The following is a 23,152-nucleotide window of genomic DNA, read 5'->3' on the forward strand; positions in this document are numbered from 1 at the left end:
GTCCAACAAATGCTGACCAAACCAGGGGCAATATACCCCCCAAATAATATCTAAATCAAGTCAAAGTCAGACGTAAGAAGCAGTGCTGCTTTAAAGGCAAGAAATTCTGCCCCATGAGCTGTGGCAGATGTAGTTCATTCCAGAGTAATTTCTGCACAGTGTAAAATATCCTTGTCATTTATTTGGATGTTAAGTGGCCTAAACTGCCCAATACAATTTTATTTAAAAAAAAAATCTAGTATTGATGGAAATAGAGCCATAAAAGCTCTGTCCATGCTTCTGATAGCACATCTGTGCAAACACATGGGAACAATGGGAACATGACAGCCACTAAACTCATCTGGCATATCACCAGGTTCATCCTTAATACTGCATGCTGTAAAGTCATATTGTGAAAGTGAGTTTGAATAATCTGTGTGGCTGTTTGTAGGTATGTGAGCAACTCCATGCCCATCCCTACTCATTTCTTCATTGTGGCGACCAGCTGCCTGGACTACACGCAGACCGTGGACTCGTGCACCGGTCCTCTGAGTGTGTTCTCCTTCATCCTGCCTCATAGAGCGGATAATGACGAGAGCTGCAATGTAAGACAGACCAGTCTCTTCTCTGCTTTGCTCTGCTCTGCTCTGCTCTCGTTTTCACTTTTCACCATCCTGCAATTTCTTCTCTTTGCTAGTTACTTACCCCCCTCTACCAATAAAAATGATATGTAGTTAGTTATTTGTTTGTCGTCATACAATTAAATTTGGCCAGGAACCACATCAATCCCAAGCCTATATTTTACAAGTTACAACACACAAATGAAAACTTACAGGACAGAAACAACTCATTCATAATCCTCCATTTAATAAGAGTATCAGGTTACAAGTTGAAGTTGAATGTCTAAAGGGCAACATATCTACTAACCAGTGTCCAAGTGTATTTCATTTAATCTAATAACTAAAAAATAAAGAAAGCTTCTATCCTACAGTTTAGCATCATGAAAATTACCTGCGTAAATCATCATACACTTGCCTCATAATATGTGTTAAGGACATTGCATAGTGAAATAAAAGGTAATGGCCATCCTGAAGCACATTTTACTGTGTTACATTCCTTTAATGCCATCACTTATTGTTCAAATTACCAGAAATAGTATACCCAAAAACAGTAGCAGAGCTGCTTTAGAGCCTTTTTAAATACACAGTTGTTTTGGATACTGTGTGGTTTTAGGGTCCAAGTGTATTTAATTTCAGGGGGTTGTTGTAAAGGGTTGATCTGATCGCCATCATTGTGTTATTTATTTGAACATGAGCCAACTGCCTGGCCTGTTGCTTTTCATCATGGAAGCTGCATGACCCCTTGAGGATGCAGATGAGGGAATATATTACACAAGAGTAGATCTTTTGCTTTTTAAGTGAACATTTTTGTTTCTCCTGCAGAGTTCAGAGGATGAATCCAAGTGGGTCGAGGAGCTGATGAAGATGCATACAGCACGAGTCCGAGATGTGGAGATTCTAACAGGACTTGACTTCTACCGGCGTACCAGCCAAAGCTACACAGAGATCCTCTCACTAAAGACGTACCTGCACACATACGAGAGTGAGATCTGAACCACTGCCTTCCCTGCACTAATGTATTCCTCCTCTATCAAATCCCACACCCTGACCCCAGACCTGTTGTGCCCTGCGACATCAGATGGTTAGGTGTATATTTTTATACAAGCCTCCTTTCAACATTTTGTAATGAGGATGTGAAAATGTCCCTTTTTTTGATTCCACCTCTGTGAGTGAGTGTCTTTTGGTGAGTGTGATGATGAGAGCGTGTGAGTGAGAAATCCTGTACTGTATGATCTAATGTAATATTGTCTCTCAACACGTACCACTTTTGTGATTTGTTCATGCCTTAAATGAATTTCATGGCATTAAAACAGTTTTGTACTTATGTCCTGAGCATTTTTGTGGGAAACAGCAGTGGTCATTTGGCAATTTAGACAAACTGCAATGTGTCTTTCTAGCCACAGGAGGGAGTTGTTCTGACAAAGATTAAAACTGCAAGCTTGACAACAATCTCTTTTAATTAGTAATAACTGGTCAAAATTGTCATAGCATACTCCATTTAGCTGATAAAATAGTCAAAACAATTCAGCGTATTAAAATAAAGAAATATGGCTTAATATCTCAAATACAACATTTAAAAGGCTGAATATAAAGTGTATATTAAGAGTTGTGCAGTTCAAATTCCTGTAGTGTCTCACTGTAGCCCTGCAGAGAGACTATCAGAAGCTGAACATGGGTGAAAGAGAATACTGTCTATGCTTACTAAAAGATTTTAACATTTTAACACTCTAGCTATGCTGCAACAGTTTCCTGTAACATCAATAACGTTTTTCATTCTATGTGTCTATGTTGTTCATCTCTAAAACCAGTATAACAACATTAGTCCATTCATCTTAGGCAAATGCATTGTCTTGAAGTTTAAAGCTCATGTTTGTAGGTTGATTTGTTGCATGCTTTCTGAACAATTAATGCTCCAGTCTTTCCCCTTAGTAATATTGTACAATGAGTTTACAATGTGTCTTTTATCACTGCTGAGTGATGGTGGAACAAACGTTGCAAAACAAGCTAATATGGTCTTGTATTATTACATTGATCAATTTTTACGTATCAGTTTTTTTTAATATTGTCTAAGTGATGTAATGAACCCATCTCATTTACTATGTATTTATGTATTTAGTCTCTGGTGGACTTGCGGTCAGGCCTCGGCACTCTCACTGCCGTGGCCCGCGTTCGATTCCTGGCCAGGGAACCGACCCCAGCCACTGAGGTTGTACATGACAGTGCCGGTCCCAAGCCTGGATAAAATTGGGGAGGGTTGCATCAGGAAGGGCATCCGGTGTAAAAACTGTGCCAAATCAAGTATGTGTATTAACGATCCACTGTGGCGATCCCTAATTGTAGCAGCCAGAAGAAGAAGAAGAAATATTTTACAAAGTTGTGACTTGGGAATGCCCGCCAATGGTATATATTTAGTCAATTTATGATGTAAAGGTCACCTCTGAGAGTTGCTGGAAAGCATGGTGCCTTCACATAGAACAGCGCAATTCACATCAGTAACCTGCCCTACTGCACTCTTCATGGGGTTTATCTGCTCCATAATCCAACAACTCCATGTACATGACCTCATCAGGACCATCCAAGGATACTCACTTTTAATAAAAGACCTCTAGTTCAGTGAAGGAGGAGCTGGAGAGGGAGAGAGAGAGACATCACTGTGCGTATACACACTGCTGTTCTTTGCCACTTTAGAGTGGACAGAGGGCTGCTCAGGGTCCATAAAAGTGAGTCCTTGGTGAAAAGGGACAAGCTGAAGCTTGTGGTAAACACAAGCCCACCCAACACATCAGCATTAAGAGATCCCACCCCGCTGTTCTCAGCCACATTAGAATGGACAGATGGCTGCTCAAAGGGCTGAGAAGAGCAGACTCTTGGACTAAGAGGTGAGGCTGAAGATGGAGGAGTTGGAGGGAAACATGAAATATTTATGATTGTTGTCCTCATTAGGATACACAGTCATGTTGGACTTTGGAGGAGGTTCAACACGTGATTGAGGTAACACAGTTGGTTCTCCCACCATCTCCAGGAGTTGCAACTTGTTCTTGGAAAAGTTTGGGCTGCATCATACTCAGTATGATCTATATTTCCCAGACTACCTTATTCCCCTGATTCTTGAGATATTCCATAAAACACTATTTATGCACATAAATTCCATCAATGAATCATTTAACCATGGTGTTTCATGCATCCATTCATGCAACCATTGTATTCTTCAATTGTCCTCTCTCCACTTATTGACTGTCCCAATTAACCTCAACCATGCTGTCCCAAATTACCAAATTATGAAAAAGGTTAAATTAGAAACATACACCATACGGCCAAAAGTATGTAGACGTGACCATTACACCCATATGTGGGCCTTCCTCAGACTGACACAAATTTGGTAGCACACAATTGCATACAGTTTCCCTTCACCTGTTCCAAACCTGTTCCAGCATGACAATGCCCCTCTGCACAAAGCAAGCTCTATAAGGACATGGTTTGCCAAGGATGGAGTGAAAGAACTCCACAGATCCCTGACCTCAGCCCCACTGAACAGCTTTGGGATGAACTGGAACGCCAGGCCTCCTCGCCTCACATCAGCGCCTGACCTCATTAATGTTCTTGCTGCTGAATGAGCACAAATCCCCACAGCCACACTCCAAAATCTAGCGTCGAGCCTTACCAGAAGAGTGGAGGTTATTATAACAGCAAAGGAGGGACTTGAATAATCTGGAATGGGATATTCAACAAGCACATATGAGTCTGATGGTCAGGGGTCCACAAACTTTTGGCCATATGGTGTATGTTAAAATGTACAGTACATTTTTTTCTTATTTGTCAGTGTGAACACAAGGTTGTGTAGACTTAGATGCAAACCTAAACACTACACACCACAATATAAGCTGATGACATCTCACATGAGCAGATGAACATACGGTGGAGTGGCTGGCCACTTTATGTCCCAGGATGTCCTCATGTCTGTGTTACCTTCTGGCTCTCCCTTTTAGTTATGCTGTCATAGGTAGTATTGCTGGAGTATTGCTGAAATGTACATTGTCCTTAAACATTACGTGACAATCAGCATACCTAACAATCTCTCTCTTTCCCTCTCCCTCTCTCTGTTGAGCTACACATGCTACTCCTGAGATACCAGGGACCCCTTCAGATCTCCGGACCTGCCTTTTCTAGCCTGATGCCCTACTTCTGGTTGGAGTTCTCATCATTTGGATGGCCCAACATATTGACAACCTAAAGATACCTAAGATAAGATAAGATAAGATAAGATAAACTTTATTGATCCCACAGTGGGGAAATTCACTTATCACAGCAGCTCACAGACAGATTACCTGAGATTACTGTGGATGGTACCACTTAAAAACCATGAAGATAGCTTTAGGACTGCAATTCCCACGAACAGTTTTGCACTTAAGTCTCCATCAGTGAACAGTTTCAACGAAATAGAATTCATGTTAATATTATAATGAATTTCACAATTCCACATGTTGACCATGCAGTACACAGTTATAGAAGGGATTTATTTATAATCACACTATTCGGTGTCATCCAGATGAGGATGGGTTCCCTTTGGATAAAATACTCCTCAAAAAAACAAAAAACAAAAAAAAACGTTCTAATTTGTGACGTAACTCCTAATGACTGCTGATTCTGTCAAATCTATAACACGGTCCCGTACTAACCAAACACCTTTTTCGTCGTTTTTAAGACAGTTACAAAATAATAATCAGTTTAGTATTCGAACAGATTACATGATTGTTTGATTTTTCTGTTCAGTGGAACGTTAATGGAATGTTGCCAGCTTCGCCTTGCTGAACTCTGCTGCACATGAAGCCAACTGTGACTCCTTTTTTTAATTAATTCATTTTTTTTTTTTTTAGCATTGTTAGCATCTCGCTAGCGTTGTGGGCTAAGCTAAGCGCAAAGAGTTCTACAGTTAATCAGTGTTCCTGTTCCCTAAATGACATGGTTTGTTTACTCTATCCTTTCTTTGGACCACACGATGTAAATAGTCCGTTTAAACGTGCGAGCGGTTACATAACAACTGTCCTACCCGGAACTGCGCTTCGCGTTGGTGCATCGGGGGGCGTGGCTAGTGGCGTTGCTACGTCGCCATTCGCCGTGCTCTACAGTAGTGGGTGTGGTTACGCGGTTCATTCACAAATCTCTGGGGCTGCAGCTCGAGTACACGTGTAAAGATAAACGCCATGTTGCCAGATTGGGGATAAAGATTCCCTTTTTTTTTTTTTTTTTTTTTTTTTTTTTATTTTAACGGCCTACAACTGTAAATTCGGAAGCCATGATTTATTTTTAAAAAATTATTATCCCCGTTATTTTAGGGATTGTGTGTGTCAGTTGGGAGGTTATGTAGATAATTTAGAGAGAAGTAAAATTTATGATTAACCAGGAGTCATATGAACCAATCTGGCAACAGGGATAATAAGAAAATAGCGTGTAAAGTAAATCAGTCTTTATTTTGGTAGCGGAGTTTCCTCCCCCAGTCCAAAGACATGCCTTGTAGGCTGAGTGGCATTTCCAAATTGTCCATGGTGTGTGATTGTGCCCTGTGGTTGTTTTGTGCCCCAACTCCCCTGGGATAGGCCCCAGGCTCCCTGCAACCCTGTGTAGGATAAGCAGTATGGAAATATTTTATAATCTTTATTAGACCTACTGAGAATGAAGCTATTATTAGAGAGGGTAGTAGTGTAGCAAGATACATTACAACATGATAAGGTGTTTAATAAAAAAAAAAAAAAAAAAAAACAGGGTTCCATAGATTTCAAATAATTACTGTTTTGTACTTAAAGGTGCAGTTTGTAATATATATATATAAGCTTTACTATACTTATAAAACATTGGCATGCAATTAATCTATTGTTTTTCTCAGTGTTTGTGTGTGTACATATATATATCTCAGTCTGAACACTAGACAGTATAGTCAGTATACTCAAACTTTGGCTAGAATAATATATGAGTATGTTGTTTGAGACATAGTCATGGACTCCGTAACTGTTCTCTTATTATTTTACATTTTAATGATGTCATATCAATTCACTTATTGCTTCTATTATAATCTGAGGATAATTTCAGCATCTGAATATAATCTTATGCAAATAAATCACCAAGAATGACAGTACAAATAGAGTCTCAAATCAACCTGTGAAAAATGCGTTATATTTAGTTATCTATCTATCTATCTATCTATCTATCTATTTCTGTACACTTTACCCTGGAAAATAGTTTTCTGCCATAAAATTTGGCTATAAATCTGAGACTGAAGTCTTTTGTGTTTAGCCTTGTGTTTAAACTGTGTGTTTTGTGTATTAGCACACAGCCTAGAATTCCAGACAAGCAATCAACACATGAATCCCAAAAGACTGTAAACCTTTCTATGTAGGATATAAAATAACAAGTGTACTGTATAAAGTCATTTGGGATTCAACCCAGGAGTGTGGGCTCTCAGACACTAAAGCACACGTCAAACACGTGTGGGCGTGGTCAAAACGTGGTGTTGGGGTCACTGGCCAATCACAGGCAAGCTGTTCGATTACTGGCCAGTATGCATCCGGAGAGCAGCCAGTGATTGGCCGCGCGTGGTTGAGCTTCAATTCGGCACGTGTATCCGAGCACATGCTGACGTTGAGAGAAAAGAAAGAAAAAAAAAAGAAGGAGGGAGCGAGGTGGAAAGCGGCGAAGGAAACACGAGTTAATCTCGCTGACCGACGCTCGTCTGGCTGAGCCTGAAAGGAGTCGCTGGTTTGCAGCCGTTTTTTGAGGTGAGGCTACTGCATTTTACTCCTGGAATTAAGAAAGCCGTTTGAATAGAACAGAAAAAGCATCACTCTCAGCGCGTGAGTATTCAGTAGCAGAGAAAAACAGTCCCGTAGAAACGGTTGCTTTTGTCCTCCGTTCCTGTTTTACTGAATTCAATTAATGCGCACTTCTTTTCATTTATAATTCGCGTGGCTGAATTTACTCTTTCTTTTAGTTCAGTGTCAGCATGGACTGGTTGAGCTGTTAAACCGTTTATCGTTTTTCCCCCCCTTTCTTTTATTCTGCTGAATCTGCAGTACTTTACTTTTCTTCTTCCTCTCCCAGGAGTCTTTCAGAGAAGTTCCGGTGTTACTCAGATCTGTTTACCACTGCAACTTGTTTCCCATTCCAGTATGCTCCCTTGAAAGCTTTTAACGTCATATCCTGTTTCCAAACGTAGGCACCGTGAATGCATTACAACATTGTGTCATCAGAATGGGATGACACATTTGTAATTGGCACAACGTCATATATATATATATATATATATATATATATATATATATATATATGCGAGGAGCTTGCATGATGTCCCCATTCTTCGGGGGTTTCCTCCGGGTACTCCGGTTTCCTCCCCCAGTCCAAAAACATGCACTGTAGGCTGATTGGCATCTCTAAATTGTCCGTACTGTGTGAATGGGGGTGTGTGCGATTGTGCCCTGCGATGCATTGGCACGCCATCCTTGTGCCCCAAGTTTCCTGGGATAGGCTTCAGGTTCTTCAGGATAAGCAGTACAGAAAATTGATGGATGGATGGACGGACTACCTATTGGAAATAAGATTGACACTGAGATTTTGTATCCTGTAACAGCCTACAAGACTGTTTCTCTGCATGTCCATGCCAATACCAGTATCAGAGCTCTGAGTATTGACTGATCCGAGACTCACATCCTCAGAGTAACCAAGCAACTTTCTGCAAGCAAGTTGTTGTTCTTCTTTGGGCTGCTCCCATTAGGGGTTGCGACAGTGGCTCATTGGTCCACATATTTGATTTGGCACAGTTTTTACACCAGATGCCCTTCCTGACACAACCCTCCCCAATTTTATCCGGGCTTGGGACTTTCTGCAAGCAAGTAACGCGAAAAATTAAAGGTGTGCTGGTGATGTGCTTTAGTGTGCACAGGACTAATTTTTAAACCCACTCGCATCCACTCATGAGAGGTGTGGAAAAATCACTAGACCAGGCACCTGAGACAAGCAGATTTCATGTCTGGGCTATTAGTTTTTCATTCTTAGTTGCCAGGCAGACAAGTAGACTCTAGAGACTACTAGAGAAACTAGAAGCAAATATACTCTACTTCCCAACTTTCATACAGCAAATAAATTTTAACACATGCATGCTACTCATTAAAAATCCTAATGCCTGCCGCACCACACACATCAGCCAAGGCATAATATGTCTGACAGTAGAATGATTTTTATTGGATGGATTCATTAACGTGCACAGATGACAGACGATCTTTTCAGAATCAGGAACATGCAGGTATGTGGAAACACTGAAGTAAAAAATGCATTGCAGAGTTGTCATATAATTACTCTGATGGCACAATAGGCTCCACACAATAGCCAGACTCAAATAATATCTCTTACTTGCAGTGCGAGGAGAGAACACAGCTCATAGTCGAAACCTTCATGAATGTCTTTGTGATGCTCTATAATTTGTCAATGCACTACATCAAAAACATTATCAGGAGAGGATACGGACTATTGCTACACAGTCGTTTCCTCCCCAGGAATTCATATACTTGTTTTTTTTCTTTAATCTGTTTTAATGCACTTGACTACCTAACTAGCTCTCCATATTACATTTGACCGGGAACTAGTGAAGGATTTAGAATTTATGCACCCTGGCTTTCTCCTTGGCTTAAAATCCAGTGAAGACAAATGTGTGAGTAGTGATTGATATAAAAAGTAAAAGCTTATTTAGCTAAACTTCAGGGGAGCTGAAGTTGAAGCTGAACCAGTCTTCAAAGCAAATTCTAAACTGACTTCTATGCTATACCTTTTGGCCATATAGTGCACTCTTCTTTTGGTTCCTATCTAGCATCTGATGAGAGTGACCTTGTACCCACCCCTGGAGCCTGGCCTGGTGACCAGGCCACCCATGTAACTAGGTCTGGTTCAGCCCAAAGAGGTGAAATGGAACCATCTTGTGGGCTAACTACCTGCAAAATGAAGGCTGGGGATCTGGTGAAATGCCAGTCAGGCTGAAGACATGTGATGGACAGCCTTAAATGGACTAGACCCTTACAGTGGAAACTGGCTTTGGAAACGTGGAATGTCTCTTCACTGGATATAGAGTGCGATTTAGTGTGCAACATGGAATGGTAGAGACTAGATTAGATTAAATTTTATTGTCATTGTGCGGAGTACGAGTACAGAGCCAATGAAATGCAGATAGTTGGCCTTACGTCCACACGCAATATAGGTCCTAGTAGCAAACTTATTATTCAGGGGTAGTCTCTCTACTACTCTGGAGTTTCCACATGAAAAGGATTTTACCTTGTACTGATTGTGCTCAGGGGTATTGAGTCTAAATTGTCCATGTTGAAGACTTCAATCATAGAGGCAGCTGCAAGAAGGTTTTCTGTGCCTGTCATGGTGGTAACCCTTGGGTGTGCTGGAAGCCACCAGCGGTTAGCAAAGATGTCATGTTGAAGAAGGAGGCCTTCTGAGTAGTGCTGATGGAGAGCACTCCTGAGTCAGCTAGAGGTATGGGAGAGCCAGAAAGGCTGAAAGCATAAGCAGTTAATGTACAGATTAAGGCAGTAATATCTCCCTCCACTCCCTTCACTAGTGCCTCACCATCTGAGGGGTGTGTCTATCTACAGTACAGGTTGAAAATGAACCTGACGATCATGAAATCATGAACTGTATATAAAACCTTCTTCTTATTCAAGTTGCCATCTCATAAACCTAGTTCTAAAATGGCATTCTGAGTTAAATGTTCTTGTAAAGTATGATAGCCATTTGAAGTTAAAATATTCCTTATTTTTCCTCTATTTATTGTGGTATCCAATGACACACATTTCCACTTAAAAATGTGCTAATTAAAAAAAAACAGTACTTATCTATCAAATCAGAGACGAAATGTTCAAAATTAGCTGAAACACGCATCAGAGAAAGACGAGCGGCAGTTATAAATTTTTTGAAGCTGATTAGCTCATTGTCCTGTATAAGGTTTCATTTTGATGAAAATGTTTAATAGAATAGTCTCTACATGTTAGCCTGTTGCACCACTCGGGAGAAGTTATTATTATTATTATTGTTATTACTACTACTACTACTACTACTACTGCTATTAATTAGTACCAGATAGGGCAAAGTGGTTTATTGTAGCACTCATTCCACTATTGGAGTTAATTGGTGTAAACACAGTGTGCACTGTGGTGACTGATTTTCATGGGCAAATACCTGACACCTCTTTCCCATATGCACTTTAATACAAGAAATCGCCAATTACACAGAAAGGGGTTCGGTGCAAATGCAAAACAGAGGTGACATCCTGAGAAGATTGACATGGCAATCGACCAAGCTTCCTCAAACCTGTGGAGAGGATCTTGTGTGAGCAATTGACAATAATTTACAGAGAAATAGAATGACGTGTTGACTACTTATCCAACGCCCACTGACCCAATATGAGACAGAAGATTTAACACATTAGCATGGTAACATGCCAACAGGAGGGAAATTTCTGAAAGGAGTGAAGTAGAAGAACAGGAGAAATGTCTGGAATCTGAAGTGAAGTTCAGTTCTGAAGTTATTTCTGGCCAGATCCATTTATTTGTTGTAAGGTATTTGATCGTGTTTAACAGATCTTTGAGGATGAATGTGAATCTCTGAATCCCATTAAAATACCTGACACAGCAAAGATATACCCGTAATATTTAGGGTTTTGTAGTGTAAAATAGGCTTGTCAGTTGGATTTTTGAGTTCCACATCATGCTTGGTCATTCCATACATCTCTCAGGTTGTTAGCTACTGCATTCCACTGGCACTGACTGAGTTGGTTCTTGTTTTGGAGTAACACGTGTTTGCAGATCCACAGACACAGAAGTGTAATTTGGCCATATGAAGCCACGAAGAGAGTGCAGATCGGGCTGGGAAGATGGACTCTTCGGCTCCCTCTGGCACAAACACACACACAGTTCCATTTCCCAGGGAGGTTCAGCCATGGTGCAATACTCCCATTGAACTGATGCTGAGTGCAACCTGCTGCTGTTTTTTTTTTTTTTTTTTTTTTCCATTTTAATATTTGCTAAATGACCTTAAGTGATGAAATTGTTATTGTTATTTTTTCAAATCACGTCTTTTCCTCTCTCCATGTGTCTCTGTTTCCCCTTTTCAACTCTCTCTCTCTCTCTCTCTCTCTCTCTCTGTCCCTCAGTCATGCAGTCAGTAGAAAGCACCTCTTCTCAGGCGTCACCCGATTGTCTAAACCTTGGGGACGAGGACTCTGAAGTCTTCCTGTCAGAGGATGAGAGGTCAGAAGTCACTGGAGCTCACAGTAGATCAGCCTTGCCCTCCTCTTCCTCTGGACTCGGATGGAGCAGCACAGAGAGTGAGCGGGAGAAGGAGAACAAGACAGTCGGGGGCACAGAGGGAGACCTGCTGTTTGCCCAGAAAGTGAGGACATGTAACATTATTTATACATGCATACAATATATTTATAAATGCATACAGTATATTCATATCAATTCAATTTAATTATTATTTATATATATATATATATATATATATATATATATATATATATATAGTACTTTTAATAATGGCCATTATCACAAGACAGCTTTACAGAAAGCTATACATGAATTTAGATCTAGAACTATTAATGAGCAAACCAGAGGTGCCGGTGGCAAGGAGCAACTCCCTGAACTGACATGAGGAAGAAACGTTGAGAGGAACCAGACTCGAAAAGGAACCCATCCTCTTCTCGGTGACACTGGAAAGTGTGATTTTGAGTCATTACTCTTCCACAACTGTATGATGTAAAGTCAAACAGTACTAAATGAGTTTAAAAAGTACTTCAGTATGTGCATCAGGGCCTTTTTTGATTTTGTTAGAGTTTATAGCTTTAAATCTATATTATCCAAGTGAAGTTGTCCACTGGATAATGAATGAGACTTGGGGATAGACTGTTTTCAGTAAATGCAATCTTTAGGCTATCCAATTTAAACTATACACAGCAGTCTTTAGATTATCCATGTGGTATGATCCAGTTTAGTCTCACAGTAATCTTTAGGCTATCTTTGTAAGGTTATCCTGAGCAGCAGTGCAGGATTCTCAGGTGAAGGAAGCTCTAAGCAGAAGTAGAGCATCAGGTTGGATCAGACAGGTCCAGAGACAGAAGGAGTCAGAGTCATCAGGCAGCAAGAGGAACCTTTATCTGAACAGAGAGAGGTGGAAAGATTGAGAACAGATTATTAGGTATGTTCTTTTTATACAGTGGTTTAATGTACATCCTCGTTATGTGCAGAGTACAAGCAGAGACTCTGGCAAGACTAGCTATGACGGTGTACCTAAAAGGGAGAGCCAGAAGGTTACACAGGCAGGAGAGCAACCTCTGATTTGAAGCAGGCATAGTGGCTCATGAAAGACCAAAATTTTGATCAGGTACTGTGGTAAGAGACCATTCAATGCTTTATAGGCCATTAGATCTGATTTGGCTCTAGGAAGGACTCTGGCTGCTGCATTCTCGATTAACTGGAGCTTGTTTATGCACCTACTGGAACATCCAGACAGCAAAGCATTACAGATACTTAGAGATAACAAAAGCATGATCTAGTTTTTTTTTTATTTTTTAATCATAGAGTGGACATAAAAAGTATACACACCCCTGTTAAAATGGCAGGTTTTTGAGATGTAAACAATGACACCAAGAATTTTTTCACCTTTAATGTGATATAGCTACCAACAAAATTCAAGTGAAAGTGAAGTGTTTTAAGGAAAAAAGAAAAAATGTACAATAATCTGGTTGCACAAGTGTGCACACCCTTTTATAATGGTGCATGTAACTGCGCCCAGAATTAACCACTCGCATGCAACAGTCAAACCATTCGCATTCGCAACTCATGTAATTACCATATCAACTCTATCAATCAGAAGTGATTCTGATTAACCCCAAATAAAGATCAGCTGTTTCTGTTGGATCTTTTTGGTTTCATCGACATGCTGAAGCCATGGTCCACAAAGGGCTTACAAAGCATGTACTGGATCTCACTGTCAAAAGGTTTCAATCGGGAGAGGGGTACAAAAGAATTTACAAAACATTAGATGTACCATGGAACACTGTGAAGCCATCATCAACGAGTGGAGATAATATGGTGCCACACTGACATTACCCAGAACTGGATGTCCCTCCAAATTTAAGAAAGGACAAGAGGAAAACTCATCAGGGAGGCTGCCAGGAGACATACGGCAAAGTTAATGGAGCTGCAGGAAGAACTGGCAAGTACTGGTCACTCCCTGTATGTGACAGCAACCTCTTGTGTTCTTCACATGTCTGGGTTTATGGGGCATCATTCTCTAGTCATAAGGGCTCTAGTCAAGATAGAGGGAATCATGTATAGCTCCAAATGGCAATCTGTTTTGGCACAAAACCTGCAGGCCTCCGTTCGGTAGCTGCAGAACAATTTTAATTTCTGGCACAATAATGTCCAAAAGCACAAATCCAAGTCAACAAAGGAATGCTTTCAGAAGAAGTCAGTGCCCAGATCTAAATCCTATCGCAAACCTGTGGAAAGACTTGAAGAGGGCTGTGAACAGGAGATTCCCCCACAGTTTGATAGATCTGATTCAAATTCTTGCAAGGGAGAATGGAATAAATTGCCAAATCCTGATGTGCTAAGTTGGTAGACTCTTACCCAAAAAGACTGAGTGCTTTATTACAAGTAAAAGGTGCTTTAACAAAATATTATTTAAGGTGTGTGCAGCCAGGTTTTTGTACGATTTTTGCGATTTCTTTTTGTCCTTTTTTTTTCCTGACAGCCTCCCATTCATCTTTGATCAAAAGTATTACTTCCCACTTGAGTGTCCTCTTTGAGTTTGAGCAAAAGTTATGAAGCAAACCTAGTGAGCATAGCTTACTGTGCTAAGTCAGGTTTTATTTATTTATTAATTTTTTTGGAAATGAAGAAAGTGTATTTAAAAAAAATATATATTTACCACTAACAGCTGTTCTGCACCATTGGCTGCAGACTAGCAAGACTCTACAATCACCCACTTTCCACAATCCAATCCAAAATCGTGGTGGATAAAACTAAATCTCAGTCATATACAGTTTCCAAAATATGCTGTTTTATTCCAGAGTACTGATGAAAAAGCGTGACGATTTCTGTTTCTTGTTTGATATCAGGTTTTATTGGTTTGACCTCTTACCTTTTAAACCTAATGTGATGGCAAGTTCTGTATGTCTGCACTTAATGCATGTAATGCATTCAGTCTCTCCTCCCTCTCTCCCTCTCTCTCTCTCTCTCTCTCTCTCTCTCTCTCTCTCTGTCTCTGTTAGTGTTTGGAGCTTCAGGGTTTCATCCATCCACTTTTGGAACTTTTGAATGGACTCAAGAAAGGACGATTTGACAAAGGTGATTTGTGAGCATGTGTAAAGTTTTGAGCACATTTCTGACTTTACCTAGAAATCCAGCTAAAAGTGCAAGACTTTACAGAAATGCAATACACAAAGAGCTGTTTATACACAGACTAATGGGAGAAAATGAAGCTAATGACAAGGGACAGGTGTAGATCATGATCACAGGTTAGGTGGTTTAGCCATCACAATTTGGCCCTTGTCAGATTCATTCAGATCCTTATGCTTGGCCATTTTTTCTGCTTCCAACACATCAACTTTGAGAATTGACTGTTCACATGCTGCCTAATATATCCCACCCCTACCAGTGTAACAAGTCAATCAATGTTATTCATTTCAGAATAACTGATCAGTGTAAAAAGGCTACACACCCCTGTTAAAATGGCAGGTTTTGTAATGTAATGTAAATGAATGGCTGGAAGTCTTGTCCCCTTCCTGATCTCACATCCTCTTGACTGCATGCTTTCACTTTTTGTCATGGTAAATGGAGAATTTCTGAAAGGATTATACCCGCAATGTTTTGGGTATAATTGTACCCTCACTTTTCTTTCTTTTGGCTGACTGTTTTGGAAGATTACATTGTTTATTGCAATATTTCAAAATGAAAAATTGCAATCAGGGAAAATTCTATATCACAAGCCTTCACAAAAATTACATGCCACAATGTCACCAGAGACATTATCAGGAAGAGGATAAAAGCTTTATGACCTCACCCCACCCAGGGATTCAAGTGTTCTCTTATTTTCCATAGTCTGTATTTATGCACATGATTAGATCCTCCCACTTTTGAGTTGTTTTTAGTCTAGTTAATTGGACTTCGGGGGAAAGCATAATGTGGTACTTACCTGGTGGGCTAGCTAATGAATTTGACTTGCCCAGCTATGACCCTATATGTAGCTGCTATGAGCGTTCAGTCTTCAATGAGCCCTGTGTAAGCATCGGTCACTTTGTTTAGACCACACCATTAATCTGTGGAAAGCAGGACATGGAAAACAGACTTCAGGAAGTAACACAGGAGAAGAGCCACATGTAAACAGAAATCCTGTAAGCTCTATTTCATACTGAAATAGTAACCTGTAACCTGAACTTGAGTTAATTAATAGTCTGTTGATGAATACGTTTGCTATTCACGTGTTGAGTGGCATGGCCTCGGGTTATGTTTGAGGTATGTAATTAGCATTGCAGCATGTGTAGTTGAGTGTGAGTGAGCAGACAGGATTTCCTCTGCTTAGATCTCTCTGGACTGAATCTCAGTTTGTTGTTCCTCTTTTGGCTGCTCCCGTTAGGGGTCGCCACAGCAGATCACTGGTCACCGTATTTCATTTGGCACCGGCACTGAGATCGCACCGTTGCATGCAACCCCAGTGGCTGGGGTTGGTCCCCTGGCCGGGAATCGAACCCAGGCCAGAGTGATGAGTGCGCTAACCACTAGTCCTCCGGGGATCCTACTGAGTCTCGGTTTGTACTGTGCAAAAATAAATAAATAAATAAAATAACGTTCGCGAATTAGAATCAATAATAACGTTATGATATTACTATACTATTATATAGATAGTAATCATTTAAACATTGTTGTTTTACTCAACGACAAATTGGGTTGCCACCAGGTTAAGGTGTGTGTTATTATATTCAGTTATTATATTGAGTTCTCAACAGTGATGGTGTAGAAATGCGATTAAAAACATTTTTTATTTTCCTGTTTCTGTGTTAAAGCCTTAATTTAAGTAATTGCTAAGGGCCAGACTTTGTGTTGATCAGTTTTGGCATGATATCATATTTCTGACTAAAGATTCTGGTACATAAGACAGTAGAGACTGCAAATTAGCAAATACTGTAATACAATGACTTGCTAGAGTCAAGTTTCACTTGAAGTTCCCATAAACCAAAAATTAAAATAAACTCCCATTCATCTAGTACTAAACTTGCCATGAGTGAATGCATTACACCCATTATACAGAGTGTGTAAGTACAACAGGTAAGTTTCCATTAAATTTATGAGCATGTTGCAAATGATTACATTAAACTTTGCACAGTTTCTGCTGGTAGCTCGTTTCCACTACACTGACCATTACAAATTGTTTAAATAAAATAAAATCACCAATGTGTTTGACAATTTTCCATTAAGAATTTAATGTATATCACAACTTTTCTTTTCTATCACCTGCTGAACTCTGAGGGTTTCAGAATCTCTATAGACAGAACAATGCACACAACAGTGCAGTTTCTTATCATACTTCATACAGTCTCAGCTGATCTCCGTAGTCTGTATGGTGGTTATTTTTCCCATCAAAAAAGTTTGCACTACTAGTAGTTTTCCACAACGCTTATGTTATCTGCTAAACTCAAATAGAAAAAAAAAAATTTGTAAAATGTTGCTGATTGTTGCCATTTACAATTCTCATTTTGGCAGTGCAGTAAAACATTTTTTGGATAAACGGTCTCGCAGGGAAACTGACTGAGAGCACAACTGGTTTAGAAAGGTGAGGGAGATAAAAAAAAAAAAAAAACCTTAAATAGGCACTGAATAACAACTCTAATATAGCGGCTAAATAGTTTTACGCTGTGGGTCACGCCTTATATTTTGAATGTATTTTAAATGTAAAGGTTATCTCACAGTCTGTACAGGCAATATCTGATGTCACCTACAGTATATAGAGATCCAATCAGAGCTCCTCTATGAAATGTTAAGATAAGTAATCTGACTGGCCTAATTTATCAGGTGGGACAGAGCCATAGCGTAAACATAACACGTGAAAATAGTAGTGCAAGTACATTTTCCTGCAAAATCTTTGTTTTTAATCTCTCTAATTTCCAAGAAATGAAAAAACAGAAGGTTTTATATGAAATGTCATGTATAATGTCTCTCTCTCTCTCTCTCTACACATCATGTTCATTATATTAATACATGAAACATTGTTGTCCTTGGCTGTGGTAAACAAGATAGGTATAGTTGGCCTGATGGTGGTATTATAGCGCAGGCATTTAGGCCCATATCTCGAGAACTGTAAGTACTATAATATGGCCCCCACGCATCAATCAATTCTTGATGAGAGTGTAGTGTAGTCTGACAGCACCAACTCATGATCCCTTGCATGGCTTCACACAATACTTGAAAGGCATACAAAGAACAAGATTCTGATTCAAGATTTGAGATTTTGAGATCATGCTCAAAGTTTGACCAAACAACTAGCATTGATCTGTCCTCACAAAACTTGATGAAAACTTGTGTGTTCATCTAAGGTCTTTTTATTGTTCTATCTAACTTGGTAGGAACTGTCCATTGGTGCTTGGTGCTTGGTCCCCTATGATTGCCACTTGTGGCTATATTTATTATTATTACTAGCCTATAGCTAGTAGCTTCCTTGGTGTACTGGCAAGCAGGCTTAAATATAGATTCTACATCCTCCAAGGCACGGCACCACAGCTTGTGGATTAGTGGAACTAACTACTTGGAGGGGTATACCACGAAGCAGGATTTTAGGATTAGCAAGCTAGCTTTGGGTTAAACTCTGCTTTTTCAGTACCATGAAGCTGACTCTCTTTAGCTGGGTAGATCGTCAAAGAAGGTCACTCTACATGGCTAATCTTCTTCGGGCAGGTTAAGTTGAAGGTAACCATACTTTGTGTATATAAAGCCCGGCTCCTGTCCAATCAGAGCCCTTCTTCCTTGAGGATCACAGGAAATTCATACCGTGAAAGGATCTCTATGGGATGCTAGAGTTTTCAAGAAGAGACAGAATCCGCTAGGGTTTTCTGGTTTGTCTGTGGTGTCTAAACACACACACACATATATATATATATATATATATATATATATATATATATATATATATATATATATATATATATATATATTAGTTAGATCCGGAAGTATTTGGACAGTGACAGAGTTTTTGTGATTTTGCCTTTATACACCACCACAATGGATTTACAAGGATTTACAATGGTTGAGATCAGGCGACTGACTTGGCCGTTGAAGAATATTCCATTTCTTTGCCTTCAAAAAGTCTTGACTTGCTTTCGCAGTATGTTTAGGGTAACTTTCCACCTGCATTGTGAAGTGGCGTCCTATCAGTTTTGTAGCATTTGGCTGAATGTGAGCAGAGAGTATAGCCCTGTACACCTCAGAATTCATCTTGCTATTTCTGTCAGCAGTCACATCAATAAACACCAGTGAGCCCATTCCATTGGGAGCCATATATGCCCATGCCATAACACTGCCTCCACCATGTTTGACACATGATGTGGTATACTTTGGATCATGAGCTGTTCCTTTCTTTTGCCATACTTTTCTCTTCCCATCATTCTGGTACAATTTAATCTTGGTTTCATCAGTCCAAAGAATCTTATTCCAGAATATGGGAGGCTTTTTTAGAAGTTTTCTGGCAAAGTCTAATCTGGCTTTCCTGTTCTTGAATGTTACCAGTGATTTGCACCTTGTTGTAAACCCTCTGTATTTACATTCATGAAGGCGTCTCTTGATTGTAGATTTGGATAATGATACGCCTGCCTTCTCCAGAGTGTTCTTGACTTCTGTTAATGTTGTGAAGGGGTTTTTCTTCACCAAGGAAAGGATTCTGCAATCATCCACTTTAGTTGTCTTCCGTGGTCTTCCAGGCCTTTTGGTGTTGCTGAGCTCGCCAGAGCATTCCTTCTTTTTAGGAATGTACCAAATTGTTGATGTGGCCACTCTTAAAGTTTTTTCTATCTCTCTGATAGGTCTCTCTTGTTTTTTCATCCTAATGATGGCCTCCTTCACTTGCATTGAGATCTCCTTGGACTTCATATTGGTAGCTCCATTCGAACAGCTGCCAAATGCCAACTCAATACCTGATATCAACTCCAGACCTCTTGCTTCATTTGTCTTGAAGTAACGAGGGAATGGACCGCACCTGGTCAGTTAACTTCTTGTCAGTCAATTGTCCAAATACCTTTGAGTCCCTGAAAATGGAAGTACTTTGCTTAAAATGGCTGTAATTCCTAAATGGAAAATGCCATATTTTTGTGGAACTTCTTAAAATAAAGCTGAAAGTCTACACTTCATTCACATCTTGATTGTTTTATTTCAAATCCATTGTGGTGGCGTATAAAGGCAAAATCACCAAAATTCTGCCATTTTCCAAATACTTCCGGACCTAACTGTGTGTGTGTGTGTGTGTGTGTATGTGTGTGTATGTGTGTATATATATATATATATATATATATATATATAATATGTATGTACAAAATAGCAGGCGACTGAAGTAACAGAATTTTGGAGGTTAATCTCTTAGTGGTGCTGCCTGTTTAAATAAAATTTTGTTTTAATCCACTTGTACTGAGCTTCTAAAAAAAGCTTTAATATGCTCGACCCACCTGGGAAAGAAGAGGTATTTGAGTTAAGAGTCTCCGTTAAAGGGCCAATTCAGCCATTTTTTTTTTGTTTGTTTGTTTTTTTCAAACCACCAGTTTTTTTTTCCCCTCATTCTTTTTCCTATTAGTGGAAAAACAATATATAATATTAATATTTGGGCATTTTATATATTTTTAATATTATATATTACCTGACCATCACAGTCATATGTGGTTCTTTTGCCACAAAATTGGAAGCACACAATTGTATAGGATGTCTTTGTGTGTTGTAGTATTACAGTTTCCCTTCACTGGAACTAAAAGGCCTAGCCCAAGCTTGTGCCAGCATGACAATGCGCTTGTGCACAAAGAGAGGTCCATGAAGGCATTATTTGCCGAGGTTGGAGTGGAAAAACCCAAGTGTCCTGCACAGAGCCCTGACCTCAACCCCACTGAACACCTTTGGGATGAACTGGAAGGCTGACTGCGCCACAGGCCTCCTTGCCAAACATCGTTGCCTTACCTCAGTAATGCTCTTGTTAATGGGTAAATTCCCACAGCCACATTCCAAAATATAATGAAAAGCCTTCCCAGAAGAGTGGAGGATATTGTAAGAGCAAACAGGGGGACTAAATCCTGAATGGGATGTTCAACAAGCAAATTATAGGTGTAGTGGTCAGGTGTCCACAGACTTTTGGCCACATAGTGTATGTTAGAAGCTATATATTCTTCTTTGTTCAAAAGAACTGATCTGCAAGTGTAATCATATTTAACACCATATAAATGTTAGTTATGTTCTTGGTGTGACTGCAGAGTGCTTAAGATCACCTGAAGAGATGTAGTAGAATGGGTTTTTCTGTCTTGTATGAGGTATTGCTGTTGAATAGTATTATTTGTGGCTGACTTACTATTGCTCGTGTGTTTCTTTAATAGGCCTAAGCAGTTTCCAGCAGAGTGTGGCCATGGACCGAATCCAGAGGATCGTAGGAGTGCTGCAGAAGCCACACATCGGGTAAATTACTAAACAGAAAAAGCTGTACATATGCCAGAAGGACCAGTAGGGTCCTGGTCACACTGTTCATCATCAGCATAACAGAAAAGATACACAGCCAATAACGGTCACACCATGAAAGCATCACCAAAGCAGTTGAAGAGGAATGAAGCTAATTAGAATAAACAGTTTTCTATTGTGTAAAATTGGTATTTTGTATGAGTTAAATGTCATCAGTACACTAAATAAAGGCTAAAATGAATGACAGTTTTATTGTACATTGGACATTTAGGCAGAAATTCATTGCTGACTAGTGACACATACTATCTGTCCTAGAGATTGTTGCCGCCAACATGCAAACCAGCAACAGCTTCCTCCTGTGTGAAGCATACATCCAAAGCTAATTTATGGTCCAAGCTCTTGTAAAACTTTGCCAAAATGCAACTTAACATGACTTACAGATATTCTCGGATGCAGACCATCTGACGCAGTGATTGCAATTGAAATGAATGTCATTTTACATGCAAAGAATTTATACATAGTTTTAAAAAGTGAAAATTCAGGTCAGATGTGCCAAGTCCTAATATAGAAAGAACTGGAAGAACTGGAAAAACAGTCCTAAGGGATGACTGCACACAGGCCGGAAGATATTACTGTGTAATACAGTGCAGTCAGGAAAATTGCTGTTTTCAGTTTTTACTCTTGTAACAATACTGGTGATTCCAGAAACAGATCATGTAGAATTAAAAAAAGGGGAAAATAAATTACCCAAAAATGTCATAATTGAAATTGAAAAATGTTCCTTGAAGTGCAGTTTTTGATGCTTAATGATGTCAATTTTCCCTTCAAAGGTACATTAGGGGCCTTAGGATGAAAGACCACAGCGACAAGCACTTGTACCCTCAAATGTACCTTATTTGCTTTAAAAAAAAAAAAAAAAAAAAAAAAAAAAAATTTAATTCTTGGAAAATGTGTTCACTGCTTCATATATTGTTGCACTCTTGGTTTTACTCTCCCTTTTTTCCAGAGAGAAGTATTTGCCCACTCTGCTGCAGGTGGAGATGATGCTAAAGCTCTGGTTTCCTCAAGTGAGCCTTCAGCCTACAGGAACAAGAGTATCTAGACAGCTTTCGGGACAGGGCCCATCCAGCAGCAGCAGCACACCTCCGCACAAGCAGAAAGACCAACTGCACATTCCGGTTAAGGTCCGCATGCACACACGCACACACACGCACACACACACACCAAACATTATTGTAATGTGTTGAAGTACCCCTGAGCTCTCATCCTTGTGAGTTAAGATGGCAGCACGCATGGACGCATCGACCTCTTCGGGACACTAAAACTGTGCGTTTCTTTTGTTTCCTCTGCTCTCTTTGTTCATAAACGAACCATCAAAATGGCTACATACAGCATGGAAACCTTGTATAACTTCGGCAAGAGTTGCAGTTTGCTACACGATAAACCGGCTTCAGCACTGATAGTGAAGCTAGCCAAGCACGGCTTTCAGTGACCAGCAGGCCCTGGGTTCACGGCCTCACCTGAGCAAACACACTGGACAAGTGGACAGCACAAGCGGTGCGCGTGGAAACAAACGCGGCAGCGAGGTGGCACCCAGGCCAGGCTATAGGATAATCCCACCAAACCAGTTGTCCCGTCACTATTTTTATCCAATATTAGGTCACTGGACAATAAAATGGATTTACTAAGACTCAGACTGAAGGGAAATAAGGGAATGTCATAACAACATTCCAGACTCTGCTGTTTAAATGGACTGGCTCATATCTTTACACACAGACAGAACCTCCATGTCCTGTGTGTATGTGAACACAGGTT

The 23,152-nt window shown here is 39.9% G+C and overlaps 2 protein-coding genes across 8 annotated transcripts in view; both read left to right on the forward strand.

Annotated features, from left to right (window-relative positions):
- Positions 1-1,923, forward strand: part of enpp2 (ectonucleotide pyrophosphatase/phosphodiesterase 2) — a 28,093-nt gene extending 26,170 nt beyond the window's left edge. For all 3 annotated transcript variants that reach the window (XM_026947303.3, XM_026947301.3, XM_026947302.3), the window contains exons 24-25: positions 431-584; positions 1,422-1,923. In XM_026947303.3, coding sequence (XP_026803104.1) covers positions 431-584; positions 1,422-1,592 — 325 coding nt within the window. In that variant the 3' untranslated portion in view covers positions 1,593-1,923. The remainder of the gene's footprint in view (positions 1-430; positions 585-1,421) is intronic.
- Positions 1,924-7,221: 5,298 nt separating this feature from the next.
- The window catches only part of ciarta (circadian associated repressor of transcription a), a 29,113-nt gene continuing 13,182 nt past the window's right edge, over positions 7,222-23,152 (forward strand). For 2 of the 5 annotated variants that reach the window (XR_008302156.1, XM_026947304.3), the window contains exons 1-5: positions 7,222-7,369; positions 11,794-12,032; positions 14,917-14,992; positions 21,259-21,337; positions 22,344-22,521. Coding sequence is in view for 4 of the 5 variants with exons in the window: in XM_026947304.3 (XP_026803105.1) it covers positions 11,796-12,032; positions 14,917-14,992; positions 21,259-21,337; positions 22,344-22,521 (570 nt within the window). In the remaining variant the exon portion in view is untranslated. Of the gene's footprint in view, positions 7,445-11,793; positions 12,033-12,665; positions 12,837-14,916; positions 14,993-16,280; positions 16,453-21,258; positions 21,338-22,343; positions 22,522-23,152 lie in introns of those variants that run through there. The other 3 variants (XM_034306511.2, XM_053236012.1, XM_034306507.2) reach the window with 3 other exon arrangements.

This window comes from Pangasianodon hypophthalmus, chromosome 1, assembly GCF_027358585.1.
Source record: "Pangasianodon hypophthalmus isolate fPanHyp1 chromosome 1, fPanHyp1.pri, whole genome shotgun sequence".
Taxonomy (NCBI): domain Eukaryota; kingdom Metazoa; phylum Chordata; class Actinopteri; order Siluriformes; family Pangasiidae; genus Pangasianodon; species Pangasianodon hypophthalmus.